General features: G+C 38.9%; 1 protein-coding gene across 5 annotated transcripts; it reads left to right on the top strand.

The window, feature by feature from the left end:
• The first annotated feature begins 295 nt into the window (after window positions 1–295).
• Window positions 296–15291, top strand: auts2a (activator of transcription and developmental regulator AUTS2 a). 5 transcript variants are annotated; one of them, XM_041236658.1, is made up of 13 exons: window positions 296–802; window positions 2267–2520; window positions 3058–3311; window positions 5471–5515; window positions 6990–7085; window positions 7521–7592; window positions 8329–8358; window positions 8871–8942; window positions 9845–9986; window positions 11084–11182; window positions 11545–11628; window positions 11883–12105; window positions 12537–15291. In XM_041236658.1, exons 2-13 carry the CDS (start codon window positions 2427–2429, stop codon window positions 13789–13791), a joined length of 2466 nt encoding a protein of 821 aa, XP_041092592.1. In that variant the 5' UTR covers window positions 296–802; window positions 2267–2426; the 3' UTR covers window positions 13792–15291. The 5 variants fall into 5 exon arrangements, with proteins under 5 accessions (XP_041092592.1, XP_041092594.1, XP_041092593.1 ...); XM_041236660.1 differs by having other exon boundaries at window positions 2264–2520; window positions 9848–9986; window positions 11105–11182; XM_041236659.1 differs by having other exon boundaries at window positions 2264–2520; window positions 9848–9986.
• Window positions 15292–17387: the final 2096 nt, after the last annotated feature.

Below are 17387 nucleotides of genomic sequence, written 5' to 3'. Positions count from 1 at the left end.
AAACATAACAGAGCATTTTCCAACTCGTTGAAACGCCTTTCCCTTCCCTTCTGAAAATAAAGGGATATCAGATGTTAATAGTTTCAAACCACCCATTGTGGCTATCAACTAAATGTTCCTTTTTAAAGCAGGTCCAATTATTCTATTTGCGTGCTGCTGTCTACCACATCAGAAGGCATTACTGTGCGTAATAGGGTTAATGACATTTAGCAGCAAGTGTAGATTGCCAATACAAAACTTAAGTCTAAGAAGGTCTGATGTACTCATGCTTAGTCTTTGTTGTTGTTTCAGTTGTTGATGCGCTCACTGCAAATGACAGCCAAGAAACAAGAGGACTGGGCGTCCCCAAGGTCTCAGGCCTAGAGAGAAGTCGGGAGAAGAGCCAAGAGAGCTGCAAGGATCCCCCTCTGCTCCTGCCAGCGGTTATAAAGGAGCCGCTCCCTCAGACCCAGCCTGTGGCCCATCCTCAGGTGGAGCCCCAGGCCAACCCCCCTCCCCCTAGCCCCGCCCAGGCCTGCAGTGCAGAGGCCTGCCAAACAGAGACACGCTTCCTGCCTCCACCTCAGCCGCCGGCCGCTCTGCCTGGTTCTCAGGCCCCAGAACAGCCTCAGGCAGCCCCCACTCAGCCTCTGCTTCAACCCCAACTGCAGCCTGAGCCTCAACTGTGCCGTCACCCTCATCCTCAGTCTCCCATCCACCCAGCTCATCAGAGCCAGCCTCCAGTTCAGCCTCGACCTCCCTCCCGCAGCCTTCCACGGCCCTTGTCTGCTTACAACAGCAGCCTCAGCCTCAACAGCATAAGGTCAGTATACAACAGTTGCTCCAAGGGTTAGGTCAGCTAAACGTAATAAATAATATATAGTGATTAGGTTATATATGGTCATAAAACCATTGCAAAGCACTGTAACCGGCTTTTACAACTAAAATGATTCCAATGATGAAAGTGAACTATCACCTATGATACACAACCCAGTGCAACGATCATTCCGTACAGGGAGCAGTGCGAAACAAGTGGCTTGGAAACTAGTGATATTTCAGCTTTGTTGACTTCCCATGTAGTTGTTGCTCACACAAATAACTGAGTGCTGAGGTTTCATTTGTCTGTCCTGTTAGACTGCATATCCCCTTCAGTCACTGAGTACACAATTGTACCAGGTTACATTTCCTATCTATTTATCAATTTTATAATGCATATATGTTTTTTTTTTTTTTTTTTTTTTTCAAAGTTATGGCAGGGCTTCTCGAACTACATAGAGTTCACACACAAACTATTTTAATATTTCTAAAAATTTAAACAAATATTTATGACCGAAGTGGATATACTGTGTGTGTGTGTGTGTGTGTGTGTGTGTATATAAGGGCAGCTGGCTTTGAGCTAATATATATATATATATATATATATATATATATATATATATATATATATATATATACACACACACACACATATATTTTTGAATACCAACCATTTGATTTTAAATATTCTGCAGAACATTCTTGCAAGGGATCTCCACTCTCAATTTCTATTTTTAAAGCTTCAATGCGCTCATTTCACAAATGCTGCCTACTGCCTGGTTTCACAGTCTCTGCAGTGAATAATTAAAGGACAGCTGGAGAGACAGTCAGAGTAAATGAGCTGCCCAGCTTAGCATCCAAGATGCCAAAATCCCAACTGCAATCTCTAAGGAAAAGCTGTCACTGAGGTGCCAAGCAGACTCTTTGTTAAATTGTAAATAATTCCTATCAGAATTGTTGAGTTGGAGCACTTTTGATACAAATCTGTGTAGGCCAAAAATAAGATAATTTGAATTATTTTCAAAGCTAAAGTTATTTTACAATTAACCGGTGTGAGTTTTAATTAATGTGTTGATTAAACTTCAATTAAAGAGCTACGGATGAGGAAATCTCTTTTCTTTTTAAAGTGCATATGCTGTTCTAAATAATGCAGTGCAGATAAAGCATTGCTATATCTGCGTAAATCCTATTGTGTACTCAGTCTTTAAATCTTTTAAAGTATCAGACAACAGTTAGTCAAGGTAAAACAAACTGCTCATGCAATAGATTGACACTTTGCAATACTAAGTGTCTGAAGCTTCAATGTTTGTATTTGTTATCATTTAAAAATTAACGAGTCATTTTTGTATTGGCTTCATGTCTATGTTTTAAATCAATCGCGCCACCCACCCTAAATAAACAGGATGGGAAGCGGATGTGTGTAAAAGTAGATCCTGTTCACAGCCTTGTTTTGTGGTTGTTTTCACAGCAGCAGTCGAAGCAGCACTCCAGGCAAACCTCAGGTGCCTCCCCCTCCGCATATATCCCATCACCCACCACCCCCAGCCTTCCCCCTATCTCTCCCAAACCAAAGTACGCCCCACAGCTTCCCCCCCACCCTGCAGCAGTCGCCACACGCACATCACCCCAATATGTTCGCGCCGCCAGCGGCCTTGCCTCCACCTCCACCACTCACGTCAAGCACCCTGCCAGTCCCTGGACACCCAGCTGGGAGTGCCTATTCAGGTACGTCAGGGTATACAGCCTGTAAACAGCTGACATGAAAGAAAGGTCAGGGAATGGAAAGTGAAATATGGTGGATGCTCATTCCCTGGCAGACATTAATTATTAGATGAAGCCAAGACAGCTGGTAAAAGATGCACGCTGATGTTTCTGTGCGATTTGTACATAATAAGTTCTACTGGGTTACTACTGTTCTGAGGTCTTCTCAGCCAGCGTTGGCTTGTAGGACAAGACCCTTGTACCAATATTGGCATATTCCTTGTTTTTATTTAAAGGGAAGATAATTGCACATTGATTTATGTGCATTTAAAAATATATCAAGAATGGCTATTTGAGGAGCATCTTCTCTATGGTGGATCCCTTCTTTCCACTGAGTACAAAGACAGCTGAAAATGTGCTAGATGTTTCACCATTGCATAAGGGCATTAGTGGTTTAATGTCAGCTCAGTTCAGCGAGGGGTATGGAGAACTGGATTTGTCTGTGTGTGTGTGGAAAGATGTTTCATAGCGTGACTTTAACAGCCTGCTCCCTATCCACAGAACAAGACCTCCTGCGCCAGGAGCTTAACACCCGATTTCTAGCCTCACAGAGCGCTGACCGAGGGGCCTCGCTGGGACCACCGCCCTACCTGAGAACAGAGTTCCACCAGCACCAGCACCAGCACCAGCACCAGCACCAACACACTCACCAGCACACACACCAGCACACCTTCACGCCGTTCCCACACGCTATACCGCCCACCGCCATCATGCCAACTCCAGCACCGCCCATGGTGCGTACCCCATCTAGAAATGTGAGGATAAGTATAGCACAACTCTACTCTTACCTGGGGTATTTCCTTCACAATATCAGTCTCTTAAACTGCTACTATGTTGTTTCTGTATGTAGAAATATATGTCAGGGGCCACGTAAGGTCTCAGGTGCCAGTCAAGGCTTGTAACATCCTTTAACTCTTTCAGCGCTAAGTAAGAATAAAGGGATGACTAAAGAGTTTTGGTATGGAAAAAAAAGACATTTAGTTTTCTTATGTGAAGTGTTGAGGTTTTTTTTTTTTTTTTTTTCCTAGACCTGTTGAGTTTGTTACCTTAGAAGAGCTCAGTAGGCTTGGCGGTGCTACTTAGTATCTGTACGGTGTTTGTAGCTCATGCAGCACACAGCTATGGCCAAAAGTTTTGCATCACAATTAATAAAAAAAGAAAAAAAACTCTATGAACATAATTTACATATTTTATTTAACATCATGTAATCAAAGAAACTACAAAATGATATTGCAAAAGTGTACGGAGAGCCGTAACAGTAGTACAGTATTTCATGTTAGATTTCAAAATGTCACATTTTTTAATTTGTCAGGTTTTTGTTAAGAATATGGAAAACAAAAGCAGTACGAAATTCAATTAGTTAATGGAAACTTATTCATCAGGTTTCACTCGACTTTATGAAGCAAAATTTGTTAATTCTAAAGGTGATGCAAAACCATAGCTTTAGAGCCCAAGGGTTACGTTGTAACTTGTTATGGACAGGCTGTTGTATTTAAAAGATTTAGGAGAGACTTCTTTTAAACTATGCTTTCCATTATCATTCCCCTTTATCCTCTTAGAGATTCAAGCAATACAGGGGGTAATGTTCAGAAGGTACTTGCATCTACACAAAGAAAGGGCAATCTTTACACACATTACCACTATCAGTCATAGGAATCGCCCTATAGGAATATACACACACACACACACACACTGCTTTACAGTAAAAAGGCTCTATTAGCTTTAAAAGCTGTGTGGATTAGAAAGAGAGGTTAAAAGTACATTTGTGTGGTTTTATGCCACAGTAGACAAGAAGTGCCAAAATATGCTGAAAGTTGAACAGTTTAAGGCAAACTTATTTCTACCATATGGGAAGCATATTAATCGTTTACAGAAGGAATTGGTTAACATTGAGTGAGTCATTATATTTACAGGAATATTACTTCATTTTTCTGGCACCTAGATCCAACCTGTCATCACTTTAAACAATCTATTTTGAGAAAACGCAGCCTGACTAGGGACACGCTAACCCATCCAAAGGACGTGCACTTTAGTCAGGAGACTGGAACCCCACCCCCCCACCCCCAAACAGCAGAAATGTAATGCAACTATTAATGATGAACTGAACCTGATCCAGCATCACAAATTTAGTTCTAAAGCACTGAGAGATTTAAAAATGAAATGTGCTCGAGTCGTTTTTTTTAATTTCTGATTCTTTGAGTGGGGTCAGTTTAACTACCCAGCTGCCCTTTTATTTTTGTGTGATAGATTTCAAAACTGACACCTTCAAATGCAAATTTTCAATCGCGTCATATACAGTGTCTTCCCCAGTTTCAGGCACGGGTGTATAGCGCTCTTATATGCATTATTACCTGTGAAGTGCCGGTACAATAAAGAAATAGATCATTTTGACCAGTACCAATCCTGACAAGGCTTCCTCACAACTTGTAACACCAAAAAAAAAGAAAACCTCCTCATTGTATTTTCTGATAGACAGGCATCCATTTTTCACTCACAGCTGTGTATATACAGATGCCCCGGTCTGACAAGCACATTTCTTAGGGACTGCTGCCCTCTGCCAGTGAAAATCAAAACTTCAGACAACTTTACTCTATTGTCAACTTATTTATTAACTGAAGCACGTTAAAAAGATGTATTCAACTTTGCAGATGCACATATAAGCGCATGCACGCTATTCTCACGGGATTGACAAATTTGGACTTGTTTGCGATCCACGTGGATAAACAGCTGGGTGGTTAAATCTAAACCATATCCAGATATTTTCTAAAAATGATAACAAATTGAGGTGACATTTCTCATGATTGAATCTATAACCCTAATCTTCCCATGTAAACCCGCAGTTAAGGGTTAAGAACCTGCTTTGCCTTGTTTGATAGTAACGTAATTAGTTGTACCTTATTTTATTCCTTTACAGTTTGAGAAATACCCTGCAAAAGTCGACCCCTTCTACAGACACAGTGTGAGTGTATGCATTGTTATAGTGTGTGTGTGTGTGTGTGTGTGTGTGTGTGTGTGTGCTTATCGCTTTTCCTTAAAGGGCTGTTGTTAATGATGATTTAAAAATTCATTGCAGGCATTCAGTGTATTGTGAAATCATTATCTTTTTTTTTTTGCATTTGTCTTCATCTGCAGTGTGAAGGTACAGCATCCTTTTTTACATAATGATATTTTTATCGTCTTAAGAACTCCAGGGCTCGATGGTGCAAAAGTACAATTATAATTAGCCTGCTTTTTCAGCTGATTTACATAATGAGAATAAATCAAATTCTAAAACGTGTTAATTAAAATGGAAACAGCAAGGTTAAATTGATCATTTACTAAAGGCAATCTTATTCTCACTCCCCAGTAAGGGCAATTCGCAGTTTTATGCTAAAAATAAACCAGTTCAGTACATTTAAGCCTAGACTGTTCAATTTTAATCCTGCCCTTCAGATTTGAAGCTTTGGAATCTATAGAAATGCTTTACGGAATTGAAAAATAAGGAACATAAGAAAAAACGAAATGCGTACAAGGGATGCTGTAACTAAATGCCAGTATCTATCGGTGTGTGCCGATAGAATCAATTGCTTGCACATTTGTCACAATTAAAAGCAGGACTGGGCAATCTTCCAGTGTAATGACAAAATATTTTTTGTAATGTTGGAATCAGTAACAAGACTCCTTCAAAAAAGGTTTTTAATTTAGTGTTTATTTTGTACCTTCTCCTGCTTTTAAGCTGTTATATTGTGCCTGTAAAATACTGCTATCTTGCCGTAGAGCTTGAAAGTAGCCATCAGGAATTGCAAATGCTTCTCCCGTCCCCTAATTGTAGTTAATTTTAATCAGATCTATTTTAGGTTAATAGCTGGTTATTTTCTATATTGCTGTTAAATGGCAGAATAACCGGGCAACAAATAATGTTTTGGTGCATTTGCATCACATATCTTGAAGCTTCTAAGATATGGATTTGTAAATTAAAAAAAAAAAAAAAACAACAACAAAAAATATGTTTGATATGAATAATGAGCTGCCTAATAAATTCAGGTCAAGCAATTATAATAATTTTAATGAACAGTGACTCGTTACCTAAGAGATGTTTGGTAAGATTATATTGCACATAAAATGTGACTGTGGTTAAGCCAAAAGGCTAGAGTTCAGTAGCATATCATGTTATGTTTTAAGTTATCGTTAACATATTTTCTGCTGAATAAGAAAATACAATTGAATGTCCATTAGCTGATAGGAAGGAAAAAACATTTCTGTTAAGCCTACTTTTAAGCTCTTACAGCCTGTACATACTGTCTTTAACAGCTCTCGCGCCTGTCCTTTCATTCAACTCATTTGCTTCACATTCATATAGCGTTCTTCTCACAGCTGCTGTGTTCTTCCATAAGGCACAATTAAATATCTTCACCCTTTACTTCTTCTAAAATATGCCTTTAATCTTCTCACAGTTGTTCCACTCATATCCACCAGCTGTGTCTGGAATCCCTCCCATGATCCCTCCTACTGGACCCTTTGGATCACTGCAAGGAGCATTTCAGCCCAAGGTAACCAAGGCCTATGTATAAGTGCACATGTTTACGTGAGTCTATGTATTGACATTTACTATAGTAAACCTGTGTCCTTTGGATGGGAGTTTAACTACTCTGTGAGTGGTAGAGATCCCACGGCAAGGGTTAAACCCTGGCTAAATCCTAATAAAGAATGCAATTGATACATGTTATATACATGCACAGTGTCACTCTGTCAGCAAAATGAGTTAATTGTATAGGGTGATGGCAACCTTTTGGCATTACTATATTTCATAGTCCACCAAGGCAACATCTTTAAGTTAATGAAAATAGTGCCCTGCTCAATGCTAACACACTGTAATAACCTCCATTTAGCAGAAGCAGCTAAAATAGTTTTTCATAAGAAGGTATTCTTTGTTGTGGCTCTGTTAAACCAATGTATATAACTGTTATTTTATGTATTTTTTTTAGACTTCTAATCCAATTGATGTAGGATCCAGACCTGGAGCTGTGCCTCATACCCTCTTACAGAAGGATCCCAGGGTAAGTAGTTTTTTAATGTTATAATAGTAATTGTACACAATGCATTTTAATTCTTATTCAGAATTGTTTATGGAAAAACTGATACTGAACAAAGTGAAGGAAGAGCAAAGATAATTAAACATTAAGCTTTCCCCAGCTAGTTTAAATGCAAGATTGACCAAAGAAAGGGGACTCCGAGGGACACTTACTGTAGTAGCAAAAAACAAAATACAAAATTCAAAAAAACTATATTGCTATGTATATATATATATATATATATATATATATATATATATATATATATATATATATATATATATATAAAATAAATAAATGGTACTGCTGCATGTTGTGTATATAGGGATCAAAGTGACTTTGCCACTGATATTTCCTTAGCTACTGTTTCTAGCTTCCCTTCAACTTCACACAAACAGCAAGCTAATTGACATGTAATTTCCAAAACAAATTTACATTGTTTCCTATGTTTACCAGAGTTTACGTTTTACACACAACAAAGCAACAGGCAAGCACTTTTATCCGGCAGCCTTGTTTAACAGCTTGTCAGCGTTGATGTATGACAGGTCTAGGAGGGCAGCAAACTTTATAAATGCATACTAATTATTCTCGGGGAATGGTTCATTTGAAAGTAAAATCTTAACATTTTAATTTAGCCAATAATGAAGCAATATGCATTTGTTAATTGGAAGGATTGTTTGAGTGACAGGCGTGTAACGGAGCTGTCATTCATTCTTTCCAGCTGACGGATCCGTTCCGGCCCATATTGAGGGTAAGAACGCTTTACTAACAATATATTCCTGGCTGCTGTCCCATAGGACCAGAAAGACAAACTAATTATAAGATGATTGTGCCTTACAGGTGTCACATTGCATATAGTTTTAATGCATTTAAAATTTCAATTAGCATTTAAAACCCCCACCCCCCACCCAAGACACAGCAGTGAAACCAGTGTAATCTAATTTATATGTAAAATCAATATTAGGAGACGATAACGTGTTTCGATTTGGTGTGAAAATGTATATTCAAGGTCACACAGGTATATTTACTTCGTCTAATTATAAATGATCTCTACAACAAATGACTTGATGTTATCAGATTTGGCACTGATTTTTTAAGAGTAGGATTCAAGAGCTAAAACCAAAGGCAGACAGGAGATGAGTAAATCTAAATATGTAATACAGAATGGTCTGCGAGAGGGCAGTGCTGTGAATAGTGTAACCATTTCATACAGCAGAGTATGAACGCTGACTCCTAAAGGTTTTTTTCCTTTTTATTTTCCAGAAGCCAGGGAAGTGGTGCGCAATGCACGTCCATATTGCTTGGCAGATTTATCATCACCAACAGAAAGTAAAGGTTAGTTCACTAGATTGGGAGATCACCATGGGAGCTGCCTGGCAGTGTTGTTGAACGTCCTGGGACTTTCATTGTATAAATAACTAAATGTGGCTGTGCTTTTATTTATGGTACAGTTAGTTAAATTGTACAGCAAACAAAGACCAGGGTGTGCCTACACAAGGCTTGCCAAAATGAGGCATTTAATGTGTGCATTTAAGTGTATAAAAGATGCAGTCCGGTGGGACAGACTGAAACCTATTTATTACAGAGCTGCAATATTTTAATACATGCCTCTAAACGCATCTATACGTCGTTTCTAACATATATAAATGAGTGTATTTAAAAACATCACCATTTGCATGGGTGGCATTACTTTACTGTAGTAAATATATTGGCTTTAAAAATCAATCCAAGCCATTACAAATGTGTAAATACATTGTTACCATAGCCAACCAATGCAGATACAATAGATTTCTATCTTTCAATACTTTTTCTCCCTCTGCTGGTGGAATGGGGGAATTTCAGATAATTTCAAATTATTGAAACAAGTAAAACAAGTAACAATAATGCCAGTACCAGTAATTAATTTTATGATAAATACTTTGTTATGCTAAACCTATTTTTATATGGTCACATTCAGTAGGTTGCAAGTTAGTAACATTTCTTGTCAGGCTAGTATCTGAATTGGATACGTTAAAGTGGTTAGTATATGCTGTAAAGGTACACTGGGGTCTACATTGTCACAGATCTGAGAAGAGCAAGACGAGACCACAGGCCAAGTGCTTAAATTAAATTCACTGTCTTAAAATTGCAAATAATGCACAGACAAAATCGTACATAATTCCCCGGTGTGATTGTATTCCAAAAAGATGCAACAGGCAGTTTAGAAACATTATCTCAAGTGGATCTCACTCTTTCAGCAGCAGATGCAAGCAGACCCACACAAACTGGACTTCGGCCTCAAACCCGAATTTCTGTGTCGGCCTCCAGGCCCGACCCTCTTTGGAGCCATTCACCACCCTCATGATCTGGCTCGCCCCGCCACCCTCTTCTCTGCAGCTGGTAAGGAAACTCAACCGAAATACTAACCCTTTTGTGGCTTTAAACTTGTAATATATGACCTGAGAAACCACAGGGTAAGTCCGCTCGTTGAACTAATCTTAACAAACAGAAAGTGATTGTGTTCAATAGTTTCCAGCTATCAGCAGACAGGGCGTAATAAGGACAAGGTGGCTTTTCACTATTGAGACGTTCATATCGAATCTTACAGCATAGTGTAATGACAGATACAAAGAATGAAATGTTTTTATCTTTTGAATTGCAGTTAATTTCTCACACACTTAGGGCATTCCATTAGATTATACTGATGGCTCTATTCTTGATACTGGTAAATAAAAATGATGAAGTGTTTATTTTTTATTTTTTTTTTTTTTTTTTACACCTTGCTCTAAACCCCAAATTTGCATGCAGTGATAGACTTCTCAAATATTTTTTTTGAAACCCAAACGCAATCAATTAAAAAAAGAATTACCCTCTAGTAACCTTTGTTAATTGGTTGTCAGGATTGCTAAAACAGGAAAGATCTCTCCTGATTAAAGTTTTAGGTTGTACATTTTGCACTTTGCCTGGGAAAGTATCTGGGTTAACACACAAGAGTCCCAGAGCAGATGTAATGAGTCAGATTTCTCAGAACTTTAATTGTTCAGCAGATCTCAGATAATGATACCTACTAGCTGGAGAACAACGGTGTTACATTTATTATTTATAAAAAATACTGTCATATCTATTATTCAGCAAGTACTGTTTTGCTATTCAAAAACTCTGCTTTTTTATTAATCTCAAGCTGTCCTTGACCAGGGATTTTTTGTTGTTGTTGTTTTAAAAGAAAATCTTTAAGCTTGTCCTTTTAATATTTCAAGTATCATGTATCCCCCACAACAGCTTGTACTACAAGACATCAGATCACCCTGGACTACATATGTACAGACACATTTCTACTAACATATTGTTACTTGTAGGATTTATCTACATACATCTCTAGTGTACTTACAGATGTCTCCAGTTTCTCCACAGTGTTGGATAATAACAATACAGATGTCTAGACTGGTAAAGTCGCATGCTTGACAAAGGGACTGCTTGAATAAGATACTTATTATTAGGTGCTTTATGTTTGTTTGCAGGTGCTACACATCCGTCTGGAAACCCTTTCGGACATCCGCCCCACCCCAGCAACTTCCTCAGTCCTGCTGCTCATTTAGGTAAATTTCAACCCTTTCAATACACTACGAGACATAGTCCCTAAAAGGGCTATTTCTTAGCTTGGTTATTTATTTACTTTCCTAGATGTTGAGTTTCGTTGTGCTACAGAACAGTTACAGTTATAGTAGGTAGAACATTAGCACTTAACATACAGTTAAAATCAAAGAACAAATTAATCCCTTTTTAGATCATTACATTTTAAGAATTTCATTCACACCCCAGCCTTCCGGAATTTTTTTGAATGGTGGTAATCTTTAGACAGCCCGGAATTCTGCTCAGAATTCTGCTCATCGACAGGGATACTAGTCTAAGCTAAATTTGGAAGCCTCTTACTGAATTTGTGAACTCTGTCTGTTTTCAGAGCCATTCAGCAGACCGGCTTCTTTTGGAAGTCTTGCAACATTAAACTCTGCTGCCTTTGGTGGGCTGGGGAACCCTTCACTTAGTGAGTAAATATACCTCTTTTAACTGCTTACCTGTAACATTATTTATACACATCCTTAACTTTGTTTTTTGCTACACCACTAAAACCAGTCTGTGTCATTGAAAGACAAGGAAACTAGGTGCCTAGTTCTTTCTCGTGAAGCCCTGACAATCTTTATTAACATTATTCAAACAAACTGTTAGGATTTATTTATTTTGGTACATACCAGTACTGCCTGATGGTTTCATTCCTAACCTCCTTCTTGTCCATCCCAGTGCCCAACTCAATGTTCAGCCACAAAGACGGCCCCGGGGCACAGAATTTTAGCAACACACACGAGCCCTGGAACCGGCTCCACCGAACACCTCCCTCATTCCCAACCCCTCCGCCCTGGCTGAAGCCAGGAGAGCCGGAGAGAAGCTCTTCTGCTGCAGCTCACGACAGAGAGAGAGATGGAGACAAGCGAGACTCGGCCATTAGTAAAGAGGACAAAGAAAGGTACGAGCACCATTGCAGTTTGTACAAAAAAAAAAACCCTGAAACAAAAGCTTGTGAAATATATACATTGTGATATATTGTTTTGGAGAGCTATGCAAAGTAACACCTGTGTTGAAGGTCCTGAAAGTAAGATAAAGCTACAGTAGCACAACATCAATCTGAAATATAATTCTCAGCCACAAGAGGTCCCAAAACATTCCTTCTGTTCTCAGTGATTAACAACAATTTTTCCACAAGTATCATTTGAGGAGGTTTACGTCAACAGGATATAGAAGTTGTATTGTAAACATTACTATAGTGCCAACCACCTTTCAGTTCATCTCTGTTTGACACTTGCGTACAAACTGTTTACCACTAAACCAAGCTTCAGGGAGTGTGAAGTAGTGAATGGTAAAACCAGTGTCCTGAAGCATTATATTTTTTATCTGCAGAGACAGCATTGAAAAGAGGCACCACGGCCACCCCTCGCCAGCACCCATCAACCCAGTGAACTCGCTGGCTCACAACCGCACTTCAACAGAGCCCCCCAGGAACCACATCAACAACGAGGTCCGCGAGAAAGAGAAGCCAAAGGAGCGTGAGCGGGATCATCCCGACTCCTGGAAGGACTCTGCCACGGACGAGCATAAGCTCAAGGAGAACCACATGCCTGAAAAGGATGGTGTAGTGATCCATGGGAGCCGGACAGCAGACGATGGCAAGCCAGGGTCCAGGGGGACGTCCCCCTACATCAGGCCACCTGGCCTGGAGAACACAAGGAACAGCAGCACTTTGAACCGAGACGCAGAGAAAAAGAGTGAGCCAATGTACGACCATCAGAAGAAAAACAGCGAGATCAAAGTGAAGGAGGAGCGCAAGGAGGACCACGAGGTTTCCAGTGAAGTGCCCCAAACGCACAGGCCGATAGAGCACTCCCATATGACATCCACCGCCAGCATCCATCCCTCTTCGAGTGTCCATCCCACATCCTCTATGTCCTCCATGCCGATGGCCATGGGCATGGCTGGCATACATCCAATGAACAGCATCAGCAGCATGGACAGGACTCGCATGGTAGCTCCTTTTATGGGCATTAGTTCCATTCCTGGTGCTGAACGGTTCCCTTACCCCGCGTTCCACTGGGATCCCATGAGAGATCCGTTAAGAGACCCCTACCGGGGGCTGGACATCCACCGGAGAGACCCTCTAGCTAGAGACTTCTTGTTAAGGAGTGACCCCCTTCACCGCCTTACAGCACCTAGGCTTTACGAAGCAGAGCGCTCGTACAGGGACAGGGAGCCACATGATTACAACAGAGAGCACCTTCACCACCTTGCAGTCGAACAACGTCGGGAGCATGAAAGAGCCAGCCACATGGAGGAGAGAGAGAGGCTGCACATGCTCAGAGAGGACTATGAACACGCCCGTCTGCACCCCATGCACCATGCTGCTCTTGATGGTCACCTGCCCCACCATCTCATGACTCCCGGACTTCCCAACATGCACTATCCGAGGGTAAGCCCCTCATCAGCACACCAGAACGGCATTCTCAACAAGACTCTTCCCACAGCTGCTCTGAGCGCCCCACCTCCACTAATCCCCACATTGGGCCCGCGGCCCGGATCCCCGAGAAGGACTACTCCTTTGACGACAGACATTAGGGACAGGCCTCCCTCCCACACCCACAAAGACATCGAAGCTCGGTAAACACTATGTGTGTTAAAGACTAACGCCCAATGTCTAAACGAAATGAACTTTACCAGACACTGCAGGGGCTGTATTATATCCATATATAAATGTGTGCAAAAATTTGAATTAGGGGTTTTGTACATTTTATGTTTACATTTTGTAGCCAACTTACTCTTTGTTTTGTGTGTGTCTAATACTACTACTATTAAATCATTTTATTTGTATAAAATTGCTCTTGAACAATCAAGAGCAGAACAAAAACACAAAAGAAGGTGCAAAATTGTTGACACCCTGGAAAGACAGGTAGTGTTTTGGGATGTACAGGTGCTTTTGAAATGGTGTGTAAAGGAGGCAAGCTATGTAGATATTTCTGTACAGTGTAAAGGCTTGCTTCTTGGATAAAAGGTACATATATGCAAAAGGGTGTGATGAAAGCTTTACTTTGTACAAATGTAAATAGGGTTAAGTGAAATAAGAGTACAAAACTTCTTAAACTGTGCTATTTGCTAATTTTATTCTTTGTTAACACAGTCTGCTTGTGCTGTGTTAGGTTTGTCGTTTCACAGATAACCCCCCCCTCCAACTATGCAATGAATGTTTTGGCTTTTCCCTACAAAAGCCTGCATTTCTGAAAGGAGCCTTTTTAACACACAAACTACACAAACTTGTATTTTCTCCAAAAACACAGACCGAGGTCTCAAACACCCCTGAAAACTGTATATTATAATACAAATAAATGTGTTTTAAAAAATTCCTAATTCATGTGTTGCATATTGTAAACTCAGAACGGTAGTACGGGGGCATTTTTTTCACAATTGGAGAAATTCAGTTTAGCTTGCTGGTGACAATCCTTATTTATTCATCCCCCTTTTTCAAATACAGGCTTCTCCAAAAATCTGAATGGAAGAACTTGACCAGTCACTCACACTGCTTTTAGTTTTGATTGTTATTATTTTGTGCATACCTTGCTTGTGGCCTCTTTGTATCTGTTTGGAGAGAATATGATTTTAAACAAGCTCAGACAGCAGAAAACATTTCTACTAAAGGAGTGTAAAGTATGTGTATGAAAATAAAATTAGTTCTGTTGGTCTAGTTGTGTATCAAAGTGCTATCCTAAGTTGTTGTATCTTAAAAAAAGAAGAAAAAAAGAAAGAAGTCTCACTACAGACTGTTTGTTTCTAAAATGAGCAGAGATCTATTTTAGTAGTCAACTGAAGGTTTAGCTGTGCGCTTCAAACTTTGTGAACTCCAGATGTTGTGCAGTGTTTTTTTTTTTTAAAGAAAGAGTACACTAGAGCAGTAGTGTTAGTTCTGAGTATTGCAAAGAGATTGTTATTAACAAAACTTTTTTGCTGTTTATCATGTACGTAAATGAAGTCCTTTCTAGATCATATGTAAAAAAAAAAAAAAAAAAAAAAAAAAAAAAAGTGAAGCGGCTCTGAATCTTCAGCATGTTCCCTCATTAAAAACCTTGTGTTATGTAAATTGTGCCATGTTATTAAAAAATGTGAACTAAAACATGAGAATGACCTCCTTCGTTGCATGTTTTACACGGGGATGGAAAACCTTTAACAGATTCATGAATATATGACATATGTAGAGTGGCATTCTGCAATATTAACCCTTTTAAAGTATGAAGCATTGGCTATTGACTAACGCCAAATCAGCTATCACCACTTCACTAACAACATCAAGAAACTAAAGGGTAAGTTATAGGAACAGTCCTATTTTCTAATTAGAAATCACCCTTAAAACTCTACATACCAACAATGCAGACTGGAGACCATTCCATATGATGAAGGAAGCTGACAAGAAGAGATCATGGGGAAATCTGCCATGTTACACTGGATCCATGTGGACTCTGAAATAATACAAAAAGATAATGTGTTTACACAAGAGTTTTATTATAAGCAAGCACATACTATGATTTCCTTGTAACTAGTACACAGTGCACGCTAGAGAGAATTCTCAAAGTAGCTTTAAGCAGTGAGCTTATTCTAAAGGTTAAACCACTCACCAACAAACTTTCTAATGCAATTTATACAGTAGCAGCTCAGACAGCAAAGCACACAGGACCACATTCACAAAACATTCGAGGACTGTTTTATGGAATGTCTGTGCTTCAAGTTTATTCTTATTTTTAATCCAAGATTCTTTAAAAATGTAAAAAAGTTAAACATTTTGGTGAGAGAAGCCCGCAAGATGCCAATGTCGTGGGTTGCCTCTCTCAGACACGACCACACAACAACCTAACAATGTCTCGCAGGTCAAACTGCACACACCATGTAAAAGGAGACCACAAAGAGCAGGCACATTAGCTACAAATACACAACAACTATTTTAATGATGAAAAAAATCCTAAAAAAGCATAACACAATTTTATTTGGACATATGGTGTGTAGGTGCCGCCCCACGCTCCACTTTAGACTTACAGTACGGCACATTTCTCATATAATTCAAAATATTTTAAATGGTATTAGGTATGCATTCCCTACACATTTTGTCATCACATATAGTAAAATGAATAAATATTTTGCATTGTATCAAATGTTCTGTAATAATCCTTACCATACACAGTTTGTACTATTTCTCTCTTGGGGGAGATGTAGGGTCTTCTTAATCATTAACAGCTCAATTATAAAACATCAGCATCACATTATAGTGAGTGTTACATGATCTAATCCACAGTTATGTTTGTAATACTATAGCCCTAATACTTATGAACAAATTGGTAGGAAAAGAATGTGGTTTTTTTTATGTATTTTTTATATCAAGAGTTCAGTATAGATCATATGAAACCTTGCCAGTGTTAATATACCGCTTTATACCATCCAGTGCATTATGCTTCCTAAAAAATTCACTCCCTACAATAAAATTGGATTACAGAATTTTTTTTTTTTTTTTTATCCTACAAATTCAGTATTATGTATTACTTCGCTGCGGTCAGTAGATGGCAGCAAAGAAATATCTAGAGTCCTTTCTAATGCTTTTTAAAAGCTGCTAAAAGCCTATGAAAAGTATCACTGCAAGATTAAAACCTGGTCACATTTCAGAGTAGTGCTAAAAATAAAAAGTGTTTAATTAAATTCATCCTCTTAGCCCCTCACGTAATAATAACAATAAATAATAATAATAGTAGTTTTATTATTATTATTATTATTATTATTATTATTATTATTATTATTGTTAATAAACCCTTATTTTACTAGGAAATCACATTGAGATTAAAACCTCTTCTGCAAGTGAGACCTGGCCAAGAAAGGTAGCAGAAGTTCAATAAAACATATTACAATACAAACATACAAATACAAAAATAAAATACATTTAAAATACAGACAAGTCACACTCAACAATAAACAATCAGTTAGTGACAATCAATTAGTGACAGGTGTAATCAACTACTTAAAACAAGCTCGACTCTCAATTAGATAATCATGCAGCTTACTCTGGAATTGTACTAAAGTTATCTGGGACTGAAACATAAGTTTAGACTGTAATTCATTACAAGACCATGGAGCAAAATAAGCAAGCGATCTTTTAGCAACCTCAATACGGACTTTAGGAACCGTAAAATACAAAAATGAATTTGATCTAAGACTAGTTACTGCAAGCGA

This window comes from Polyodon spathula, chromosome 41 (assembly GCF_017654505.1).
Source record: "Polyodon spathula isolate WHYD16114869_AA chromosome 41, ASM1765450v1, whole genome shotgun sequence".
Classification (NCBI taxonomy): domain Eukaryota; kingdom Metazoa; phylum Chordata; class Actinopteri; order Acipenseriformes; family Polyodontidae; genus Polyodon; species Polyodon spathula.
This window is presented reverse-complemented; position numbering and strand designations above follow the sequence as displayed.

Excerpts from the sequence above, each read along its gene's own strand:
- auts2a (XM_041236658.1), top strand. The coding sequence starts at position 2,427 with ATGTTCGCGCCGCCAGCGGCCTTGCCTCCACCTCCACCACTCACGTCA. Across the intron at positions 3,312-5,470 it reads TGCGTACCCCATCTAGAAAT|TTTGAGAAATACCCTGCAAA; the intron begins GTGAGGATAAGT and ends ATTCCTTTACAG. Across the intron at positions 9,987-11,083 it reads CACCCTCTTCTCTGCAGCTG|GTGCTTTATGTTTGTTTGCA; the intron begins GTAAGGAAACTC and ends ACTTATTATTAG.